Here is a 24,364-nt window from a genome sequence, read left to right on the forward strand (position 1 = left end):
CCTACCCCAAATTGAGCCACGTCATCTCTATCCGCGTGAACAAATCTGACCTAATAACATTCGGACACATGGATCAAATCTATTTGTCAGAATCATATCATCAGACGTCGAATCGACTTCTTGAAACGACGTCTGATACTGACAACTGATATCGAATTGTTCGGTTAGTGTGACAAGCGACTGTACCTGCCAACACAATAAAATAGCCGATCATCTGTATCTCAAAGAAAGCGATATCAAAATTGAGATTCGATGTGACAAAAAATAACTCCCTTCATCCAACGTGATAAACTATGTGATAATATACACGTCGACTCACTTTGGACTTGGGAATGGGGGGTAACTGTTGAGATAAGTCAATCAACCTCTGACTCAGATCAATTGATTATCGACTTCGACTCAACAACAGCTGACCGAACGGACATACAACTCCGGCTCTACATCGACTGAATATGCGGTTCCGACTCTTTATTAACCAACTGAGCGAACCGCACCGATCTATTACCGACTGACCGACTAATGATTCGACTACTACCGATCGACAGCAGACGACTTAGACCATCGGCATAATAGAGCTACTAGTCGACGGTCACTCATAGATTCTACCGATATATGGTCGGTTAATTTTCTCAACATACAATAACCGTCACGAACGGTTACCGACCGCATATCACGGCACGATCAGTGGGAATTAACGATTTACTACGCGATTATGGTCTGATGATTTGGTGCCATAAAATACGGGACCTCATCCGATGGTTACGAAAATCTCATCTATAAAATTGAGTAAGAGAAACAGGATTGGAGGGCAATTCTGGGCCAAAACTCTGCTATTGTTTATATTCAACTCTTGTTCACCAACTTTCTTCTCTAACTTAGGCCTCCGTCGGACACAAATTCGATCTGCGTGGATGCTATTTTGCAAGTATTTATTTCCGACGACAGACGACGGAGAGTTAGCCGCAACAGGAATATATAAAAGGATAAACAGATTATTTCTACACACAAACAGTATTAATATCTTTGGTCAAAAAATTAAAGTCATATATTTTTTTAAAATCAGATTAATTTTTAAAAAATAGATATGCAAAAATAGGTTATGTAAAAAAAAATAAAAATAATTATAGCATGATGTGTGCATGGAAAGTGCATGAGTGGACATCTTTTTCCATCTCATCCTACGTACTAGAAAAATTAATTTTAATTCTTTCAAAAAATCTCATGATTTTATGGATTGGGTAATATTCTTTATCGTCGAGTGCATCGGTGGCTAAATTTGGCACCGGGACTATCTATGGATACTTTATTTTGATTCCCTGCACTCAATGTTGTCATTTATTTGTATTTAAAAAAAAAATTATGATTTTATCTCTCTAGTAAAATTAAATAAAAAAAATAGAAATAGAAAGTTGCAATGGTCCACCATGCCACCTCCCATCTAGCAAGTACACCTATTTGGGTCCCACCAAACCTGGTCCACTTGACCTGCCCCATCTAATAATGATTAGACCTATTGGGGTCCAACCGACCAAGTCAAAGTCCAGAAGTGATCGGTCAGTCTTCTCCGTCTCCCCCTCTCTCTCATGGCCTTCTCCCTCTCCATCGTTCCCGCCCCTTGCCCATCCTTCCGGCCCCTCGCTCTCCCAGGCCGAACCGGCCCCGGTCCGCTTCACCTCCCAACTAACCCGAATCGCTCCTCCTCCTCTCTCTCTTCTCGTCACCACTTCTTCCTCGCCCCTCTCACCACCACCTCCCCAATCCGTCCGGCGACCGCTGTCGCCGCCGCCCCCCTCATCTCCCCCCACGACCAATGGGGCACCTGGACCGCCCTCTTCGCCACCGGCGCCTTCGGCATCTGGTCTCCTCCCTACCCTCAATCCTTTCACTCTCTCATATTTTCTTCGAAATTTCACCTGTAAGTTATGTATAATCCTTGGCTTCAACCATGTTTGGTTGGATTCCGAAGGTCGGAGAAGACCAAGCTCGGAAGCGCGCTGAGCGGGGCCCTGGTGAGCACGCTGGTCGGATTGGCCGCGAGCAGCACCGGGATCCTCGCCTCCGATGCTCCAGCCTATAAGGTGGTGTTGGAGTACTTGCTTCCCTTGGCCGTTCCCTTGCTTCTCTTCAATGCCGATCTTCGCCGAGTCCTCAGGTCCACCGGGACACTCCTCCTGGCGTTCTTGGTTGGATCTGGTATGCTGGATTTGATTCTTTGGAGTTATTAAAATTCTTGTTTTCGATCCTGCTGTTCTTTTTCCATGATGCTCTGATGTTGATGGTTGATCTTTCTATGTGGAATTGGAGTCTTACGAGGTCTGTTGATTGATTGAGTAGTGCTAGAAAAATGTCATCTTGTTTGATTATTGCTTTGTATAAGAGGAATTCTAGATTACAAAATTGTGCCTTGATGTGTTTCCAGAGGTCAAAACCCCGATTGATTATAGTTTTAGCTTTACTCACTGTTTTCAGTTTGGTACTAGCCCGCGTGATGTGGCAATCCCGGTAAGAATAGCTAGGAGGGGGAATATGTCTTCTATGAGATTGGTATTCATATCCATTTTCGATGGTGGAGCTTCCAGGGATGAAGGTATGCCTGGAGTTTACTTTGTCAAAAAGAGAGTGCACAATAAGTTTGTGAGCTGCAAAATTTAGTAGGTTTATTAGCTAAACTAGTTAGACTATGAATTTCAGACCTATTTAAGCCTAGAATGGCTTAAAGAAGGATATATATGATCCAATCGGGAGAATGAAGAATTTCCTTAATTTGCTCAACTTGAATCTCTCAAAAGAAACTTAAAAGAAAATGAAAAAATTGCAAAAGCAGGGTTTACGTCCCTCTTTCTTTCATTGATGATCCACAAATTATAAACTGAGCTACATAGCTCTTATTTATAATAGTAGTGGGGTTCTTCTTTTCATAATTTATGTTGGATTTCTCTCCTACTTCAAATATGACTATATTTCCAAAAATAAATAATACTACTAGAAATAATCATGCAAAAAACTAAAATACTATAGGAGGTAGATCTCAACTTTAATATCAACTTTGTCTTTTGTCACTTTATCTAATTCTTCATAGATTGAGAGATACACTCATTCAAAGTCTTTCCTCAAAAGGAAACTTTTGGTTTGACCATCCTATTTTGGGGTTCAAATGATAGCATTTTGGCCTATTTCAACCCCTGGGAGGTTGGCCCTAAGTTATAGATCTTGAAATTTACTCAATTTAAAAATAAAGATCATCTTCATCGGAGCATCGAATGAGTGAGTTATGACCTCTGGAAGTTTGGCTTGTGATTCAGCTTCTTGATGTGGCAAGTTTCACTCTAAAACCCTATCTAACCCTACTCATAGTAGCCAAAGTGGTCCGCATCGAGTCTGGTGATCCCCTTGAATCAATATACGATAGTGGAATGTTGCATAACATTAGAAGGTTTCATGTGGATGGCCTTTGATTTGTCATTGCCAAAATTTCTCATCCTGTTCATATGATAGAGAGGCCAGCTATGAATGATCGCAATGATTATTGGAGCATGGATTACAATGATTATCATGATAGGTGCATAGCTCTGCTAACAAGTAATGCTATCCTCTTGATGGAACCAAAATAACTAGACAAGATTCATAATGCTCTATTTGGCCATCAAAGAAAGTTTCAATTTTGTAGTCCCACTTTTAGCTAGTGGAGGCCATATATGATAGGGGTGGCAAGATTTATTTATAGGTATGGTTGAGAAAGCTAGGTCTCGTTAGCCATCAGTATTTGCCATGATGGGTGTTGCATGAACTTGCATTGTGACTACCTGCATAAAAGTACTTTTGAGTGCACCGTCTCAAGAATGCAGTTTGTTTCATTTCAAGAAAAAAAAAATGTTACTTGTGTGTACAAAGATTCAATTGCTGCGGATGTCTCTATGATCTTTCCTAATCTTCGTTGCTTTGCACAACCATGATTTTAATTGCTTTAAAGATAATTTTCCCCAATCTTATTTTCTGTGAATGCTATTAGATGATTAACCTATCAGCTATAAATTTGTACATTTTCTATTCTTGTATGAATTTTGATCGCCAAATTTCCTGTTGCACATCATCATCTTTTTTGTATTTTCTCGCTTTTTTGAATTCTAATGCTTTGAATTCCAGATTTATCTATATCTTATCTTTTGTGTGATAGTTGCGACCACAATTGGCACAGTAGTAGCCTATCTGCTGGTGCCAATGCGATCACTTGGTCAAGATAACTGGAAGATTGCAGCAGCCCTGATGAGCAGGCATATTGGTGGAGGTACGATCAAAAAGAATTTTGTGTAATTTTACTTCTATCATTATGCTTTTGTGAAAGGAATTTATATATTACATAGTGAAGCAAATAAAAGGTGCTTCTAGGTATTTACTAGAAAGAGGAGTTGCAACACAATCCTACTCTGCGAAAGGCTTAAGGAATATACATGGTACATAATGAAGCAAATAAAAGTTGTTTTTAGGTATTTACTAGCAAGAGGAGTTGCACACCAATATTTAGCTGTGTTGGATGTATTCAGGATCCAATCCATATTTGGATACTTGCCTTAAAACTTGTGTCAGCTTAACCCAGCATACCAATCAGGGCCCCTTGTCAAAGCTTCTATATTTGCCTGTTAATTTTAGTGGTGCATGGAATAAGTAACATGCAAATGATAGTAGCTTGATTCCTTATTGCTGATGATTTCTACCATATCAATAAAAGAGGTGAGTCCCCTATCATTTCTCACAGTTGTCTTTAATTTGTAAAAAAGTTCAGCGGTCAATTATGTAGCTGTTTCGGAGGCTCTTGGTGTTTCCCCATCAGTACTGGCTGCAGGGCTAGCTGCAGATAATGTTATATGTGCAATATATTTCACATCGCTTTTTGCATTGGCTTCTAAAATACCTCCAGAGACTTCCACATCTACCACAGGTGTGTATGTTAAGTTCTTGTTGTTTAATTCTGTGGCAATACTCAAGATGCATAGACTAGCTCTTTTTTATTGCTCTTGTCATTGCTAATCCAGCATAAAAACGAAAGTTCTATTGAGTAATTTTTAGTGACCGAATAAATGTCACTTACATGTGGACTACTTGATATTGCTCTAAAACTGGTATAGTAGTGATAAAAGCAAGCTGTCTTCTTACCAATTAACAATTTATTAGGATGCTATACTGGATTCACCATCAACATTAAGTTTAAATGTCTATCATACCATATCAACTTTTCAACATAGAAGGCTGATATACTAAGAAATGATAATAATGCTGAAGTCCTATCCCACTATTTCAGCTTAGTTATTGGATATATAACTAAACACATGAATCTCCGTTTTAATGTAATGATTGATTTAGCATTTGCTGGCTTTAGGATTAATTATTTGTTAATTGCTTGAAATTCACTTTCTTTAAAGGAAAAAATATGCACTCCATTCCTACCATGCTGCTCTTCTTCTAGTTGCTTTTATAGTTTTAAAGTTCACCAATATGAGACAGAAATGGAAATAAAAGGATAATCCCACTGAAGCAGAAACAAAATCTACAATTCAGGATTTTTTGAACAATTATAATGAAGTTCATTATTTATGAGAAATCTGTATAATTCCACTGGGTCCAATCATTTTTCTTTTTTGAGCAAAGGATCCAATCCTTTTTTTTTTTTAAAGTTTCATTGTTGACAACAGTGTATATAATTTTGATTCATGCAGCGTTTGATGCAACATATATTCAAATTTGCAATGAATTATCAACCCGTTTTATGGTTTGTTACTGTGCATACTTCAGAACCAATTTGCTCAAGGAGTTGGGCATGATGATCTTGTATCATGGTACTCATGATTTTGTAACTTCATAGGATAATGATCTTAATAAGAACAACCATGGGATGCATAGGTTTCAACGTGATGTGAAGCCTTGGACTGAAGGCATGCCTGGGTCCATTAGTGATGACAAGAATCTCCACTATTTTCAAGTGAAACAGACAAAACTCAAAATTTTCAGGCACTGATATCAAACAGGAGCATCTCTGGTACTTATATACTATAAGAATGTATACATCACATAATACCATGTTTCAACCAAACCATTGCTTATGTACATTGTATTTGTCAATGTTCATATAACCTGTCATTTTTTTGTAAGCTAGATTGAATTCTTATTTTTAACCATTATTAGATATACTTGAATATCTTCATGCTGGCTGTAATGCCATATGGATAGCTAAACTATGTAATCTAAAATCTGAAGTCTTCAAAATTTGGCAGATGGTGAAGTGGATCCCGAATTCAGAGCAGGAAACAAGTTACCTGTCTTACAAAGTGCAATGGCCATTGCTATATCCTTTGCAATCTGTAAAGCAGCCACTTACATTACTAAATTGTTGGGCATTCAAGGAGGGAATCTTCCATGCATAACAGCAATTGTTGTGGCCTTGGCAACTATATTTCCATCACAAATTGGAAACCTTGCTCCTGCTGGCGAGGCTATGGCTTTAATTCTGATGCAGGTAAAAGTTCTTTTGCACAGAAGTTCTTTTTCATATACCTAAGTACATGTTCCCTTCTATTTGATTTACTTCATGTGTCACATATGTGATATTGTTCTGATACGTATAGAACCATTTTAACCTGTCCTGGCAAATTTGACTTTTCTTTTTTCACTTGATGATGGTCAACTTTTATTTTACATGACATTGCAGATACTGCATTGATATTGTGCAAACCCTTGGGGCTGCCAAAACTTGATTAGGTTTGAACCTATGTAATGGGATGTGAGTTAGATCAGGCCAAGCACAAGCTGTGTTTAGAACACCAGTACCAATCTTTTCAGCATGAAAGCTTAAATCTTTATTAATAAACATTATTATTGTATTTTACCAATATGCCCTTGATATATTTAACATTCTATATGCTTATCTATCTCTGGTTCTCTGAACTGGACTAGAGATCTAGATTAAAGGGATTGTATCCATACAATCAAATTCAAGGTGTAAATTCATCAAACCTTTTTAAGTCTATAACATACTTGATCCCATCTTGCTGTTCTCCTCTCCAGCCCTTGCTCATTGACACCATGCTGCAATCTATCATCTGTTCCATGCTGCAAACGGGTTGCTGTACTTACCCAGCATTGTTGTTGCCATGCCACCTGTCACCAGTTCCAATCAATTGTGATATTTTTCTGCTTTTTTATTCCTTTCACTCTCCCTCTCCTCTCCAGACAAACATACAAAGAACCTCGGCCAACCACCCCACCCCTGCCTACCCTTCCTTGCCAAGCTACCTCTGGGCCATAGTTTTATATGCCTGTTATTGCTGCCACCAACCGACTTGCCTTCATGCTACTGTGTCCTTCTTGTTCTCTTCCTCCCCCTTAGATTGAGCTAAATTACTGGTCCTCAGTGGGCATGCTGAACCATATTGGTAGGGGTCTGGTACATGATACAAAGATACATCCAACACCCCGGACCCCCCAACCCCATGCACACACGCAAGTCCACCATGCAAACACTAGGTATTGGAATGGCACATACCATACAATTACTTGGTATGCTTCTACCAATCAGATGCTGGTATGGGTACCAAACAACTGTTATTGTTCCGTAAAACCTTCTATGAACACTAGATGCGGGTTGGTGTTTGCTTTAGTCCAAGTGGCCAACCTTCCCTAATTTAAGCGGGTCCCAAATATGAGTGTCATTTTTGGTTGGAGTCAAAACACTAAGCCAAGGAAACTTTGTTCTGCAGATCCAAAAGGATGCATAGGGCTTTAAACAAGCTGTTGTCAAGCTAGTGCCTGGATAATTTCTAACATAGCACATTCTATATCATCTTCACAAGACATTTTCCTTGACCATTGCTGTGATTCTTACTAATCCCTATAGTTACACAAATTTGGTTATTTCTGACAAGATAAAATTGGTTTCATGTTTGATATTTGTGGAAGAAAATTAAGCAGTTGTATAGACTAAATTAAGGTTTACAGAAGGTTGATGACTAAATTAAGCAAATTTTTTGCAAGAGCCTGATCCTATCCGTTGGTTCTCCCATCTCCATTTCATTGTGACACTTATATTCACCATAATCTCCATTAGATGATGCAAGTGACCATACCAAGTCTGATTGCCGATTGTCAGTTTCTTATTCCCTAACTAAAGCTGGAATTGGATCTCCTTGACCTGACACATTTGACTTGTTTGATTAAATTAACAAAATTACTAAGTCCCGTCTTTACTTGGAGTTGGATTAGGCACCCATGATAATGACCCAATATAACCCAACCAACCTTGAATGAAAATGAAACCAAACAAGACACTACACTAATTCAACCCAACTGGATAAGATCGAGCCGATTCAACTTACCAGTGAGAGGGCTGGTGCATATGCGTGTGCAGGTGTACATGTTCACATGGGCATGTATGTATGCATACATTCATGTGCTCATACGTATGTGTATGTGCCCCTTCAATTTCGAGTATGGAAGGTATACAAAAATCAGTCAAGATAATTATCTATATCAATACTATAAATAGGCCTATGTCGCCTTCACCATATTATGCACATGTAATTCAAAAGTATTTACATCACAAATTAATACAGGTAAATGCTTACTAATATTAATCCCCAATCCAACTCAAACCTGGGCATCATATAAAAATACTTCAAATAAAGCAGTGCATTTTAGGTGTGTCAGTGTTCCTAAGTCCTAAACATTCTCTTAAGATGGTCAAACTTGGTTGTGGTCTCAAGTGGACTAGCTAATGAACACGTGTCAAAGAATGATCTCAAGTTTCTAAAATATGCATTGCAAAATTATTTGAGAAACTTATCATGAATGCACAAAATATTCTAAGATGATGAGTGTGATGATGTCTGTAAGAGATATCTGGACATAATTAAATTCAAAGTTATTGGCATTTTTCCTTCTTTATGATTCCTTACATAGACTATTTGGTTTCCGCTCGTTGCCATCAATTTTGGCTCCAGATATAATTGTGCCCAGGAGATCAATAACTTAATTCAAGCCAATTGCCGTACTTTTAGTGGTCTGGCTGCAGATGTTCTTCAAAAGAGTTAACATGAGGCACAAATATGTACACATAACACCATTATCATCAGGTCCTGAGCAGCCTGCCGTGAAGAACTTTGCTTGTAGGCTGGTCGTTGTCTTCTTTTTTATGTATAGGATCAGGAGAAAAAAAACTGCTTGCATAACTACGGTAGTTTTAAGTACATAAAATCTAAAGCCATTAGTTTTCTCCAAACGGCAGCAATTATAATTTTAGCAGCAGAATCATACAGTTTTATTCGGTGCGTATGCAAATTTTTTTTTCAGGTGTTTAAGATCTGTTTTTTTTTCCAATTTTGGAATGCATGAATAGGTTTTCTTTGCTGTTGTGGGAGCAAACGGTAGCATTTGGAATGTTATCAACACGACACCTGGTATCTTTGCATTTGCTTTAGTTCAAATTGCTGTGCATCTTGCTGTGCTTCTTGGGATTGGAAGGTTGCTCGGGTTTGAGCAGAAGTTGCTGCTCATCGCTTCAAATGCCAATGTTGGGGGGCCTACAACAGCATGTGGAATGGCAACTGCCAAAGGTTGGAGTTCTTTAATAGTTCCTGGTATTCTTGCAGGCATTTTTGGCATCGCCATTGCAACTTTTCTAGGCATTGGGTTTGGAATGTTTGTTCTGCAAAAAATGTAGCATTCTTCCAGGTAAAGCCACGTGTCAGTAGTGGGTCATTCCTTCAAAAAGATCATTCTGCAATTTTGTGGCATTATTTATCTATATTGCTTAATCTTTTTCTTCCCACTTGATATTTGCAGGAGGTAAGTCTGGCACTTGGTGGCCTTGTAGATGTGCCACTGAATCATTGTGTGAAAATATGGACTACTTATATTTAGTTGCTATTTATTTTTCCCAAACTCTCCATTTGTACGTTCTCTAAACATAGCAGCAAGCTACCAGGCACCTTTTGCCATGAGTGTGCTCAGCAAGGGCAAGAGCCATTGGAATAAGTTCTGTAACCGGAGAACTACATGATACAATCAAACTTGTGTTTCATTTCAGATTAGGGATCATTAAATATAGAGTTGGATTAGAATTCATTAAACGCTACCGCTAATGGTCGGCATAACATCATTCGGAAGGCAGCTACACTGCACATCCGAACTTTCAATTACTAATTTTCCATTTTAAACCAGATGTAATCATAATGGCCTTGACAAGTGCTTTTGTCATGCTTCGATCCATGGCCCAGGGGATGCGTCAAATAGCCGTACATCTTTAGAGTTTAAGTCTATAGAGGGTATGTATGATCTATTTTCATTTTCATATCAATTTCAAACAGTAATAATAAAAATAATTTTTTAATATTTTTATTCAATAAAAATAATTTATAAAGATTAATAAAAATATATTAATATTTACTTTAAAAATAAATTAAGCAAAATGTATTCAGGTCCCAAGCTCCTCACTGCAGCTGAAGTCTCATACGTTCTTTAGCATCTAAAAGAGAATAGAATATAGAAGTAAGTTTTATGGACTTGATAAATTATTAAAATTTAATTTAAATAAATATTTTATAAAAAAAATAAATTTTAAAATTATATAATTTTTTATAAAAATATTTTAACGAGTATAAAAACATGCGATATCGATTAACATAGAATTGAAATATGTATTTACTCGAAATAATTCTTCAAACAATTAAGAATTGATCTTTCACTCATTTTCTTAGTCTTTCGAATTATAGTCACGATCGATCTGTGGCTAGTTTTAAAAGAGATTAGATCATGACTGCAACATGCTGTCTGTCGGTCATGCATCGATGATCATTCTTATTAGAGGTCCAAAAGGAAAATTAGCTTTAATATCACACGAAGAAATATCTTTTCAACAGCATATGTCAGTGATTAGTCCTATTAGGTTAGGTCTAAAAGAAAAATTAGCTTCTAACTATAATACATCATTTGTCAGTGAGTGCTAATGATTGCTTCATGGGAGGTCCAGAAAGAGACTAGATTTTAAATTCAGTTGATTATAATCGAACTAGAAAATAATAAAATTGACATGTAACATATTTAATGAAAAATTATCCATATAAATTCAATCCAATATTTTATAGGTATTTCATGTAGAGCATATAAAATATTTAATTAAAATAATTTATTATAGCAGTAGATAAATTTAGAAAATCATATTATATGCATGATAAAATATACTAAGAGTAGAGAACTTACAAATTTTTGTCCTAGATTTTCATGATACTACACTAAACAGAATATTAACCAAAATCTAAAATGATTAAACACCTATTAGGCTTCTAAAAAGTAGTGGATTATTTAATTTTTGTGATAGTAAATTCTAGTTCAGATCATTGAATTTGACCTAACATCCAGAGATCTCGACCAACCCTCGGATATAATAATTATCTAAATAAATATCAAAATAAAGTTCATGGTTACCTATATACAGAGGAATTGATCGTAATCATTCAATATCCGGATCCATGTGGATTAAATTAAAATCCCTATGTCAAACCTAATTCTCAAGTTAAAGAAAAATTAATCTAATTAATAAAAACTAGGCTTGGTCTGGATAAATCAATAGAGGTAAAGAATTTGTTTGCGTTGGATTAGAGTCGAGATTCGTTCTATTGATGCTAGCAGTATCTAGGTATATGTTAAAATTAGAAATTAAATAAATACAAAGTAAAAATGTTTAATAGATGATTAATTAATTAATGAAGAAATTTGGGAAGAAGTAAAGAATTGGAAGAAATTGATAATGGAGAGGAAGGGAGGGAAAGGAAATGGAATAGGAGAAAAGAGGGAGAAGGGGGCCTTGGTGGTCATTGGGCCAAGGTGGTTGGGGTAGTCATCGACTAGCTAAGGCAGTCGACTGCAGCGGCGGTCAAAAAAAGTAACTGAACTCAAAGAAAACATCATAGAACTGACTGTTAGATCGGCTAGAATTAGAGAGGATCGTGCTTCATTCGAGGAGAAAATAAAAGAGGGTGAGGGAAGAAGACTCACCGGCAATCAATAGAAATGCGATCGTGGTCGATAGCAGCGATTTTTTGGTGATTTAGAAGGCACAAAATCAAACCAAAACAAGACAAGTGTGGGATAGAGAGAAAGAGAGAAAGGGGATTTTCAGTGGCTGATTCTTGGACTATAGTGGCTCGTCAGCTACCAGAGAGAAGGAGAAAGGGAAGGAAGAGGAGGGAGAGGGCTCAGTGATGCTAAACATAGGGCATGAGGGGTTTAAGTAAAAGATGGCTGTAAAAAGGATCAGACTGGCTTTATGCGTTCGCTAGTTGTACGGGCCTCCAACGGCCGTTGGCGGTTTGTATCGACCTGGAGATCTTGCATCAGCCATCATTTGGTGGCCTTATCACCTAGTGATAAGGATTGGACAAGGGATCGCGATCTCTCTTGTTATGATCTCTCTCTGTTTTTTTTTTTTTTTCAAAATTTTGAATTAAAGTCATAACTTCATCTCAAAATCGGTCTAGATGGATCAGGTTTCACTGCTTTCTATTACATAGATCTATAAAACCGACCTGCCATTGACCAATTGCCCGTCCAAAAATGCAGAACCAGCCAGGAGAAACGAACAGGTCAGTTACTGCTGTCTTTAGCCATGCCATCCAGGTTCAGATTTAGTCATGCCAACCTGGGTGAGATCACCGAGTAGGAGATTTTGGAATGTGCACTTTTGCAGTCACAGTTGCAGAGGCTGACCACATACTGATAAAAATATGAAAGAAATCATCTTCACAGAGAGCCAAGAATGCAGGAGGATGGTTTAGCATTTCAGAAAGGCAATGAGCGACGTAGAACCATCTTGAACATCCCAAAAGACAGACCACTTCCACTTAATCTCTCTGATGTTGGTTAACCAACCACCTTCCTTTAATTCTCCCTGATGCTAGTTAACCCTACAGATTGGAATTTTCTTTACGTATTATGGAACACAGATCAATGATAAATTGTGCATGAAAAAAATTCTACTTGAATTATCCTACCTAATAATTAAGAGAGGAATATGTAAGCAAGTCACAACAATCAAACTAGCATTTCTTTTAGCGAGTCATGGCAATCAATCTAGCATTGTCAGCTGGACCGATTTTTCACACTAGGATGCTGCTGTTTACCTAAGAATATCCTGCAACAGGTGTAAATGTGATTTTTTAGCACCAAATATGGCAGGTTAGTGGTTTATTAGGGATCAAATATCCTTCTCTCTTTCTCTCTCTGTATATATATATATATGTGTGTGTGTGTGTGTGTTTGTTAGACCGTTTTATAATTTGGGGACGGGTTTCCGACTTGAATTGACATTGTTCCATCCTCATTTGTCTTCATTTACTTCATGTTATTTTTCTCATTTCTCAAGTGGAATATATTTACTGCCGGTAGTGTATAAATGTTTTCATCTACAGTATTCATGCTAATTTAACATGTATTTGAAAAATAAATAAGCTTGATAATTATTGCTCAGTGATAATTTCTTATGATTTAGCATATCGACAATTACAATCTGAATCAGCCATCTAGCTAATCCTCAGGCTTTGCCTTAATAATAAACTCAGCCTAAGCTTTGAATCACAGTTTCTTTTTTTCTTTTTTTTTTTGACCTTCTGCAATCACATAAATTCTGAAATCATGTAGTCATCACATCGATCTAATTCTGAGAGCACCTAATTCGGAGTTACAAAATTGATAGGGGCGCTAGTGGGTAATTAATACGGCACACCTACGATCATGTAGTTATGGATGACTAATTTAGAATAGTTAAAATGCCATTTGTACATCATAATTACCTCCATGACTTATGATATTCTGAATCATTGGTTATGGTTATTGTTGGGATATACCGACCGACCCCTATACGCCGACTTATCCTCAGATCGATCCGACCGACGTCCGACTCTACCGACCAGACCGACGGACGACTCCGACGACAACTCCGACGATGACTGCCGATAATAGCTGCCGACGATATCCGACCAAAAGTATGTCGGTCGAACAGACTCATACTGTTTCTGACCGATCAAGCGGCCGAACCCAAATCATCGACTGACTGTCGGGGATGGCAGCCGACGTTCGACTTCCGCAAGGCACCAGATCAGCTGTCGGTGTCTCCGGGTTATCACCCGACGTTCCGGCAGCCGAATACCGACATATAGTTGGCCAGCCCATCCAGTCCGTACAACCGCTATGGGCTGTTCTCCTGCCAAGAACATGCTGTACGACCGCCGTGGGGCACTATCCTGCTAAGGACATGGGTTGATGACCTGACAACCCACGTCGATTTGACAGCCCCCGACGATTTGACAACTCTCTGCATCATTTATGGCGGGACCATACCGCATTCTACTATAAAACAGGGTAAGGCAACAAGCTATCTCAAGCTTTCTCAAGCAAGGGTAAGTGCCTCTAAGCTCTTGAGCTCTCTAGCTCTCTCTCCCTCTTGCTGAGTTCCACTGTTGCCTAGTCTCCTCTCTGACTTGACCGTCGGAGGGTCTCCGCCGGAGGCATCTCCGGTCAGTGAGGATTTTTCTTGCAGGTGTGCGACACCGGCGATCAGGCGATGGGGGGATTGGCCGCAACAGTTATTATAAATAGTAGATAGGTAAATTATTGAACTCCTGATCGGTAGGTTATCAACATTCTTTGGCTCATATTCTCCTCAGTCGGTTGCATAAGACAGCTCTAGACTATCTTTATATGCTTTAAGTTGTCGGTGTAATACCGCAAAATCTTCATAGTCGAGAAATACTTGTCGGACTATTCCAAGAACTCTTCTCGAGATCCCCCCAAGGTTGAAAAACCTAGTAGACAGCCCAACGCTATGCTAAATTTAAAAAGATTTCTAAGATTGCTAGATTTGGAGCAGAAGTCAAAAAGAGGAACTCTTCTTAATCCCATATCTAAAACTTAAGCTCCTAGTGATCTTTTGATTGTACCAAAACTTAGACTTATCTTGATTAAGAATGTAAAACAAAAAGTAATTTTCAAATAATTTCATCAGAAAGATATATTGAATGATCCCAGATATATAGGATAGAACCATTCTAATCAATAATTTTTTAATAATTGGACCTATTGTGATCCCGCTGACGAAGATGAACGTCACCTCCACGTTGCACCAACGTAAAGCCAATAGGTCATCGGCGGTCGGTCTTCTCTCTCTCATGGCCTCCCGGCTCGCTTCCTTCCTTTTCCCTCGCCCATCCTTCCCGCCTCCTTCCCCTCGCTCGGACACTGACTCATGATCGACAAACTGATTGACACTCGACTACTACCGACCAATAACAGAACAATCTCCGACTTGAGATTGTCGATATATCAGAACTATTAGTCGATGGTCACTCGGACGTTTTATCGACATACTAAGATAACCGACATATAGTCGGCCACTCTACTCAACGTGCTGTAACCGTTATGAACGGTTATCGATCACGTGTCACGATAATTACTGAAAATTAACAATCCACTAACTCCATAATTAAAAGCAGGACCACGTGCTCGACAGTTACATCACATTCATCTATAAAAGAAGGGTAAGAGAACAATATTGGTAAGACATTTCTGATTGAAGCTCTACTACACTCGATACTCAAATCTACTACTGTTCACCAATTTTCGCTCTGACTTAAATATCGGAGGATCTCCGTCGGACACAACTCCAGTCTGTGAGGATACTATTTTGTAAGTGCTTATCACCGACAACAGACGATAAGGAGTTGACTGCAACAAATTCTGACTCCAAAAATACATGATACAATCAAATGCATGTTTCATTGCAGATTAACGATCATTAAATGCAGAGCTAGTTTACAATTCATTAGATGTAAAGCTAATGGTCCAAATAGCACCATTCATACGGTAGTTAACAGTGCATATCCAAACTTGCTATATTTCTAGCTGGCCATTTTAAACTAGGTGTAATCATAATGGTCTAAGGCCTTGACAATTGCCTTTTATTGCACAGATCTACATTTTAGGCAAAGCACCATTGCTAACCAAAGAGCTAACAGGCACAGGTGAGCTGGTTGGACCCCGAACCAATCTGCCCATAATCCATAGACCCAACACAACAGCTTGAGCCGGTGTTCCAAATATTTGAGGCCAGTTTTACAACATGATAGTCCTGACTCGGCATAGCTGAACCAGAACCATGCAGTTTAGAAGAAAATTTCCAATTTGCTTTGCTGATAAATCCGCAATTCATCTTAAGCCCGTTCAAGAACGCAGAACCAGGCAGGAGATGCGAACAGATCGGTTCCTGTTATGTCTTCAGCCATGCTATCCAGGGTCAGATTTAGTCATGCCAACCAGGATGAGATCACCAAATAGGAGATATTGGGGTGCGTGCTCTTGCAGCCACCGTTACCACATTGATGAAAAGATGAAAGAAATCATGAAGTACACAGAAAGCTTAATAATACAAACAGAACGATTTAGCATTTTAGAAAAGCAAGGAGTGACGTAGAACCAGCCCAGAGATTCCAAAAGACAGACCACTTTCCACTTGATCTCGCCGATGTTAGTTAACCGACCACTTTCCACCTAATCTCTGTGACGTTAGTTAACCCTACAGAGTGGAATTTTCTTTATGTATTATGGAACACGGATCAATGACAAATTGTGCATGAAAAAGATTCTACTTGATTTATCCTACCTAACAATGAAAAGAGGCATTTTTTAGCAAGTCACAACAATCAAACTAGCATTTATCTTAGTGAGTTACAACAATCAATCCAGCATTTTCAGCTGGGCTGATGTTTAACACTAGGATGCTGCTATGTTTACCTAATAATATCCTGTACCAGGTGTAAATGTGATTTTTTAGCACCAAATATGGTGGGTCAGTGATTTATTAGGGATCAAAATGTAAAACTTTGTTCCTAACAGCCCAAGACAGACCATGAGATGAACAAGTGCTGGGGAGGTTTTGGGGGAAATGAAGCATTTTCCTTCACACTATCCTGATGAAGAGCTTGCAAAAACCCAAGTCTGTCATATGTAACTGTTTACCTTCACAATTGCATCTATCTCCTTGCACGTTGTTCCAAGCAGTAGCTTCAACCTTAAAATATTTTCTTTGGGGAGAGACTTATACATCTAGAGCAACTCTTGGAGAGTTATTGATAGATCTGAATTAAAGATCTTACAAAGCTGACTAAATAAGAAAACATTTAACATTTGCAAGGCCAAATTTTAGAGGATTCAACCCACAAAATGTCAAACATTAGACTCTCGCATGGCCAGTGCGCTCATTCACTGTGGGGGAAAAAACTTGTGTGCGCACACACTAGAAACTTTAGCTGGAAATTCACTTTTTCATCAATTAGAACCAAGGATAATTTATCCATTAAAATGGAAAATAATCATGCAAAGTGGTAGTTAACGATTACGTACTAATGTAATATCAATTTGCACAAGTGAATAACATATTAAATGCATTGTGATGTGAACAGTCCCTCCTATAGTAATGTGAATCTCTGGTTCAACAAATTTTGTAAAGAAAAGCAAATCTACCCTAACTCTGAAAAATACCACTACCTCAATTATTCCAGACTTCCATGTCTGCTGTTTCTGTCATCTGGGTTTGATTAATAGTAGCAAGGCAATTCAAGAGGCCAGATTTCAGCTGAAGTTAAAGAGGATTTAACCCACAAAAAAGTATTATAGACTCTCATATGGCCTCTGGCCCTCTACATGTTGCTCATACAAAAACCAGAAAAGAAGACGCTAGAAACTTTAGCTGGAATTCATTTTTTTCATCAATAAAACCAAAGATATTTTATCTACAAAAATGAAAAATAATCATATAGTCAGTAGTTAACAATTATGTATTAATGTAATTTCAATTCGAACCACAAGAGCGAATAACATAGTAAATGCACTGTGATATAAATAGTCCCTCCTATGGTAACGTGAATCTCTTATTCAACAAATTTTGCAGAGAAAAGCATATCTGTCCTATCTCTGAAAAATATCGCTGCCTTAGTTATCCCAGGCTTCCAGGTCTGATGTTTCTGGAATCTGGGTTTGATAGTGGCAAGTCCACCACTAGACCACTGACCTCCAGTCATTGCATCATGATACCCTGCACATTTATGAAAACAAACAGTTCTCAGAAGGATTCTTCCACAATTATCTCATCAAATGTGATTATTTGGCTCTAAATATTAAGCAAGCACCACATTTCTGTATAAGTTCCATCATATCATCATATATAACAATAACACTAAGCTGGCTTAGAAAACTATAGACATATCAAAGCCCTAAAGTTGGGACATAAAAACCATTTAAGCAAATCGAGCTTATAAAAGCCAATCATGTAGGTGATACATATATTGCTTGCATAAAGCTTCAATGAACAATTAGTATAAGATGTTTTCAGATGCTAGATCCCAAGAGTGACACAAATCCCAATAGACTGCAACATAACACTTCAATTGGCTTGCTAATCAAGCCTTAATCATCGTGGTGGAGAGCGATTGTATACCATGCAAAACTGTAAATAACAGACCACCTCACCTCTGTATGGTTGTCTGATATACCCTGTTTAAGAGTGAACCATGAACCGTGTGAAATTGTACCAGTGGCACAGACAACACCTAACTTTGTATGGTTCTGATATATCCTGTTTAAGAGTGAATAAAAATGTTTACTACAAAAATTAAAAATTAAAAGACCTCAAATTTGATTAACAAGCTATCAGATCTCCTTGTTTTTAAACTTCAAAATAAAGGTTGCAGTGAATACTGCCAGATGTATGCTGTTGTAATCCATATCACTCATGCAAGATATTAAGTAATAGATAATTGTCTATGCATCAGTTACTTTGTTATGCTAATTTATTCATATAACTACCCTTTTATAGGCAAGGTAATTTATGCAAATGCAACTCAAGAATATTACTATCTCTATCATTATAACGCAAATTCCAGGGTGTCTCTCCACCCCCTGAGTTCGACTCAACCCCCTTTGGACTCCTGCAACCCTTTTTTTTCCCTACTTTAAGAGCCAAGAGTCATGAGGCTATCTGTTTCAAATCTCTCACACATGCGTTGCAAGTGCAAAATATTAGTGCAAGTAAAATCCAACATTTGATTTATATTTATTTAAGAAAAGGACCCTGCCCCTTGAACTACTATAGTGATTCACTCAATTCATCTTTTAGTGAAGATAGTCTATGAAGTATGAATGATGTGCATGCTCAAAGTAATTATTTTTTTCATTGACCAAATTTTGTAATTAAGCAGAATTCCTAACAACACCTTCCCACTATTTCATCCTAAAGTTTGACATTGTGGTTCATAAGTTTGACTCCTTAGGAGATGCATTGACATTCCGTCAGCTTCACACAATGAAATTGATGTCAAATTCCTCTATTCTATTTTTTTTAAAAAAAGAAGACTGCCTTTTGACATCAAATCAATTATTTTAGCTCACGCTGTATATAGTTTCAGATGACTGAACTAAATGCCTTGTCAGATGAGTTATAAGCAACAAAAATTATGTTAGCACCAAGTTCTGATGATGTGCTAGTGTTCTAACAGAATCAGGGGAATAAATGCCTTTACTGTTTTCTTTAGATATAAAATTAGTTTAAAGGCTACAATTAGGTTAGTTAAATCAATAATTCGAATTAAGATTCTGATCCTCATGGTTCAATTTATCACGCATTTATATGCAACAGTAAGATCATTCTTTGAGAGATCGAAAATGATTGAAAGTTCAATTTGATCATGAAATTGATTCAACATTTCCCCTTTCTTTATACTCAACCCTGATTGCAAAAAAATAGATCTCGCCATTGTGAATCTGGTTATCAAATCTAACACAATGAAATCATATCAGATTTAGAAGATCAATAATGTGAGAATCAGATCATATTCTTCATTAGCATGCTGACAGAGTACAGATGCAAGACATGATGAAAAGCTTCAACAACACAATGAACGGTTGGACCATGTCGATCATAATATCACCAGCTTGGTGAAGCAGACAGATGATCTAATGATGCAATTCAAGAAATTGCTGGCTTTCACATATACAGGGGATACAGAACGGATGATATTATTGAAGATCAACCATACAAAAATCTAGTGGTCAAAGATCTGAGGTTCAAGAATGATGTGTTTAATTATTCATCAACAGCGCATCAACCATCATACTCAATCATTACATGCTGAGGATTTAATGACAATGATGCGCAAAAGAAAATACCATTGAATCTGGTCATTGATGTGAAGATAATGGTGATCAAGTTCCATGATCAATTATCCATGACTCAAGGTTCCAACAGAAATGCTCATCTTCATGATAGGATGCATCCACAACCAAACAATGGAGCAGTATTCTTCAATCACAACCTAAGAGGTCACTAGACACATTTCGATTGAGCATGGATTCAGGTCCCAACGAGACGTCCCGTGGGATACTGAAACGGGGTACCATCCCATGTGTCGGGACAGGACCGTCCCGATAGCATCCCAGCATCCCGATCAGGACGTCTTGAGACATTCTCTATCCCAAGTGTCGGGACGCGACAGGATGGCAGTGCATCCCATTTTATGGGAAAACCAGAACAATCCTGTCCCACAGGATTTATAACCTTGCAATTGAGTATAGAAACATGAAACTATGCTAGATTAAAGATGAGTTCCGCATTAGGAAACCCAACTACTATGATTAGACTCAAATGCCTGTAAGTTTAATCTTTGATTTTCATTAATGCATTTATTTTCAGATTTAAGTACAGACATAGCATTCCAACAATTACAGGTGGAGATTCAACCAACAAGAAGACATGTATTCATGTGTTAGAGAAACCAACAGTGTCAAGATCAAGTTATGATGACTGGAAAGTGTTGTGATAGGGCAAGGGATATCATTATATTGCTATAATTTCTTTAGTCATATGCTCAGTTTAAAGCTTAGGATAACTTTAATTAAATGATCATTTGGACATGTCTAGTTTCCTAAGATTCAAGTTGTCATAATCCAGGTACATACTGGTAAGATCATATATAAAGACTCAAAAATAAATGAATTTTCAATGTAATTTCAGTTTTCTCCCTTGCCCTTGCAGGTTTTTCTTTTTCCCCTGTTCAGACTAGGTTACCCAGTTCAAGAATTAGCCCATTTACTGTTCACAGACTCGACAGAACATTTGCCTCTTCATTCTTATAAAAATCATTCAACTCTCTCCTCTGAATTGGATCATTGGATCATTCAGAGGTTAAAAGAGCTCTAAAATTTAACGATTAGATTGAAGAGGACAGTTTAGTCATGCTACAGAAAGTAGGATAGTGAAGATAGTTTTTTGCCTGTCAGAGACATGGTAATATGTTTGACAATTAGGAAAACATTAACAAATTGAAAATTATTGATATCATTAAGAACATCCCAATGATAAATAATAGCAATGTTCCAGAATAATTCATTATCATGAAAACGGTATATCATGTGCAAAAATTGCATAAAGCTTATACAAGCATGAGTTTTCATTGAGCTGTGCGAGGTTTAGGGAAACTTGATGAATAATCCAAAAAAACTAAAGAAATCACCAACAGGTTGAATATATTATACGTGTGCGGAACTTTACAACTCATTTGGAACCTAGCAATCATTCGTTACCTTTCAAACCATTATGGATAAACATTCAACAAAATGAAAAGTTCAAAATCTTATCTACCTTGTTGAGCTGCTTGAAAATGTAACTGTCTAGTCTGCTTATCATATGCAATATAATGTCGTGTACATGTGCATGTGCTGTGTGTATGTGCAAAACTTTAAAACTTGTTTTAAACCTCTCAACCCTTCATTAACATTAGCATTCAAGTTGATACACAAAAACATATATATCAAAAGAATGAAAATTTCAAAATCCTATCTACCTTGTTGTCTTGCTTGAAAATGTAATTGCCTAATCCACTGAACATATGTGATACAACATGACGCTAATAGATCAAAAGTTGACAAACTTGCTTGTAGATATGACACTTTTGAGGTGCAGACTATACCGCCATGCACATGGTGTACAATATGGATAGGGTACCGAGACTCCATACTCCCACCATACTGAGTGCTAGTACTTAGGTATGTACTATACCGACACTTGGTAAGGAGTGTACCAATGGACTGCCAATATGATGTTTGGTACTGAAAAACCTTGGTTTTTAGTCAATCACATATCACATCTTAACCATGAATCAAGAGTTCATGCTTGACATACAGACAAGCCTCTTCAACATAAAAGTAATGAAGAATGCATTTCTATGATGAAAGACTTCACCAAGAATAGTTGACCATTTAAATATATTGTTGCTGATAACTACCACATTATGTTCACATGTTGAGCCAACCAACCTCATTATCATCTTCAATATAACATCTTTCACTCATTTATCTGAAGAATTCTTGTCCAGTTTCTCCATACGGACAAGTGCAAAAGTATTTTCAAATTAATATACATTGAATATAATCCGATGAGAGTAGGAAATCTTTCACCTTTCCAAGTTCATGAAAGGTAAGGATAACAATTTTTATCCAAAATTATGGCTATACTACATGTTAAAGCAACTTGTTAGCAATGCCCATTAAGTTTAAGAAACATCTAACATGTTAGCATATAGGATAATTAACACAGGTGTACAATGAAAAACCTAAACAAGAAGGCCTACGGCCACATTTAAATGATTTGCACAGGAATCAAAAATTGTTGGTAACCATAAGTATAAACATCATCTCTAACATAATCTTTTAAAAGGGATTGCCAAGACTTGCACCTGTGCCACTTTAATCCAAGACACACAAGGGTTACCTGCATCTAATGTCACAAAACACAACACATTAAAGACCAAGACAGCCAAGAACTACTCGCATCTAATGTTACAAAATGTAAAGAATTTGTTTGTTTTTGAAATAAGTGATTATTTTGTAATAAAACAAAAAAGACAGAGAAAAGAAACAATAGATAACTAGAAAATCGTCATATACAGAGGATACAGTTGAAGACGGGAAAATTCAACCACCACAACTGTACTTACTACTGACATCTGATGCTGAGGAATTTAGGACCACATGAGTTATCCGTAACACCAATCAAGTGCCTGGTAGATTGAAAAAGAACAGTTCTTGGCTCTGCATCTTAAGAGTGTTTCACCTGAAAGAGGCAAAACCTTCAGCGAGGAACTGCAATAACAGTGCTCCTTCAAGATTTTTTTTTTTTTTTGGCTTTTTCTGCAGTGCTTGTGGAATCTAATTGAAACAGAAATGGTAAATGGATAGAAGTATCATTTTAAAAAAATGAATGGTAAGTCCACCTGAGTTAAGACTCCTGCTTAGTTTTCTACACAAGAAAATAAACATTAAGACATCACAAGATAACTGAGACAGTAGCATAGTAGTGCTTATGGGGTTGGACCTTCTTTAACACATATCTAGATGCCTGGTTAACAATATGCACCCATAGCAAGTTCCATTGCTCTAGAAGGTATCATATAGAACAGCACCCTGTCACCATGCATTCTTCAGATAACTGCATGAAATGCCACCCTGTGCAATCACAAGCTGAAGGGGCTGCAAAACTCAAGGGAAGCTATGAAATGGGAGAGCAAAATAACATGAAAGGATTCTCCCAACTAAAATTCTAATTCTCGGTAGGGTCAGGAAAAACAATCCCCCAACTAATTGTTTCACTCATCTGGCCAGCTAATTTAAAAAGTATCAGTAGCCATAAATTGCTACCATTAATTAAAAAGCTTTAAGGAAAAATAATAACTCATTAACTAACAATTGTTATTAAAAAAAAAATCATTGACATTAAATATGATATATTATGAGAATAACAGAATCATTTTTTTCAGGGCTTTACACATTAAACAACTAATTCACTATCCCTTGGAGAAGTTGAACAACTAGAAAACTATTCATTGGTATCTTGAGTCAAATAGATTTATTTGCCAATTAAACAGCATTTCATTATTTTCTTTAAAAAAAGAGAACTTATTGCCTTTTACATTAAGAAATGTTTACCTATATTAGAATTCCTACTCCTTAAGCAGTATCTGGGTAGCAAATGTGGTGGCGGAACAGATTCACAGACATGGTAATTAACAGTAGTAGGTAGACCTTAACTCATTAAAGGTAAAGAATTCTGTAAAAATTGAAGGAGATTCTCCATGCGAGGACCAGCTGGTGATTAAGAAAAAAACACCTAAAGGGCTCTAAAAGTTCATTCCATTTACATGAAACCAAGTGAAAAAAGAATAGGACCTATCATGACGAATAAATTCAACATGTAGCGATACAATTGCAAATACCTGCAACA

General features: G+C 37.3%; 1 protein-coding gene across 3 annotated transcripts; it reads left to right on the plus strand.

Moving 5' to 3' along the window:
- Nucleotides 1-1,534: 1,534 nt before the first annotated feature.
- On the plus strand, nucleotides 1,535-10,071 carry LOC105059533 (uncharacterized). 3 transcript variants are annotated; one of them, XM_073250182.1, is made up of 8 exons: nucleotides 1,535-1,858; nucleotides 1,967-2,193; nucleotides 4,175-4,285; nucleotides 4,781-4,936; nucleotides 6,267-6,508; nucleotides 9,383-9,443; nucleotides 9,636-9,717; nucleotides 9,829-10,071. In XM_073250182.1, exons 1-7 carry the CDS (start codon nucleotides 1,584-1,586, stop codon nucleotides 9,704-9,706), a joined length of 1,143 nt encoding a protein of 380 aa, XP_073106283.1. In that variant the 5' UTR covers nucleotides 1,535-1,583; the 3' UTR covers nucleotides 9,707-9,717; nucleotides 9,829-10,071. The 3 variants fall into 3 exon arrangements, with proteins under 3 accessions (XP_073106283.1, XP_010941161.1, XP_010941163.1); XM_010942859.3 differs by having other exon boundaries at nucleotides 9,383-9,717; XM_010942861.3 differs by lacking the exon at nucleotides 4,781-4,936 and having other exon boundaries at nucleotides 9,383-9,717.
- The last annotated feature ends 14,293 nt before the right edge of the window (nucleotides 10,072-24,364 follow it).

This window comes from Elaeis guineensis, chromosome 16 (genome assembly GCF_000442705.2).
Source record: "Elaeis guineensis isolate ETL-2024a chromosome 16, EG11, whole genome shotgun sequence".
Lineage (NCBI taxonomy): Eukaryota > Viridiplantae > Streptophyta > Magnoliopsida > Arecales > Arecaceae > Elaeis > Elaeis guineensis.

Excerpts from the sequence above, each read along its gene's own strand:
- LOC105059533 (XM_010942859.3), top strand. The coding sequence starts at position 1,584 with ATGGCCTTCTCCCTCTCCATCGTTCCCGCCCCTTGCCCATCCTTCCGG. Across the intron at positions 1,859-1,966 it reads ACCGGCGCCTTCGGCATCTG|GTCGGAGAAGACCAAGCTCG; the intron begins GTCTCCTCCCTA and ends TGGATTCCGAAG. Across the intron at positions 6,509-9,382 it reads TGGCTTTAATTCTGATGCAG|GTTTTCTTTGCTGTTGTGGG; the intron begins GTAAAAGTTCTT and ends ATGCATGAATAG.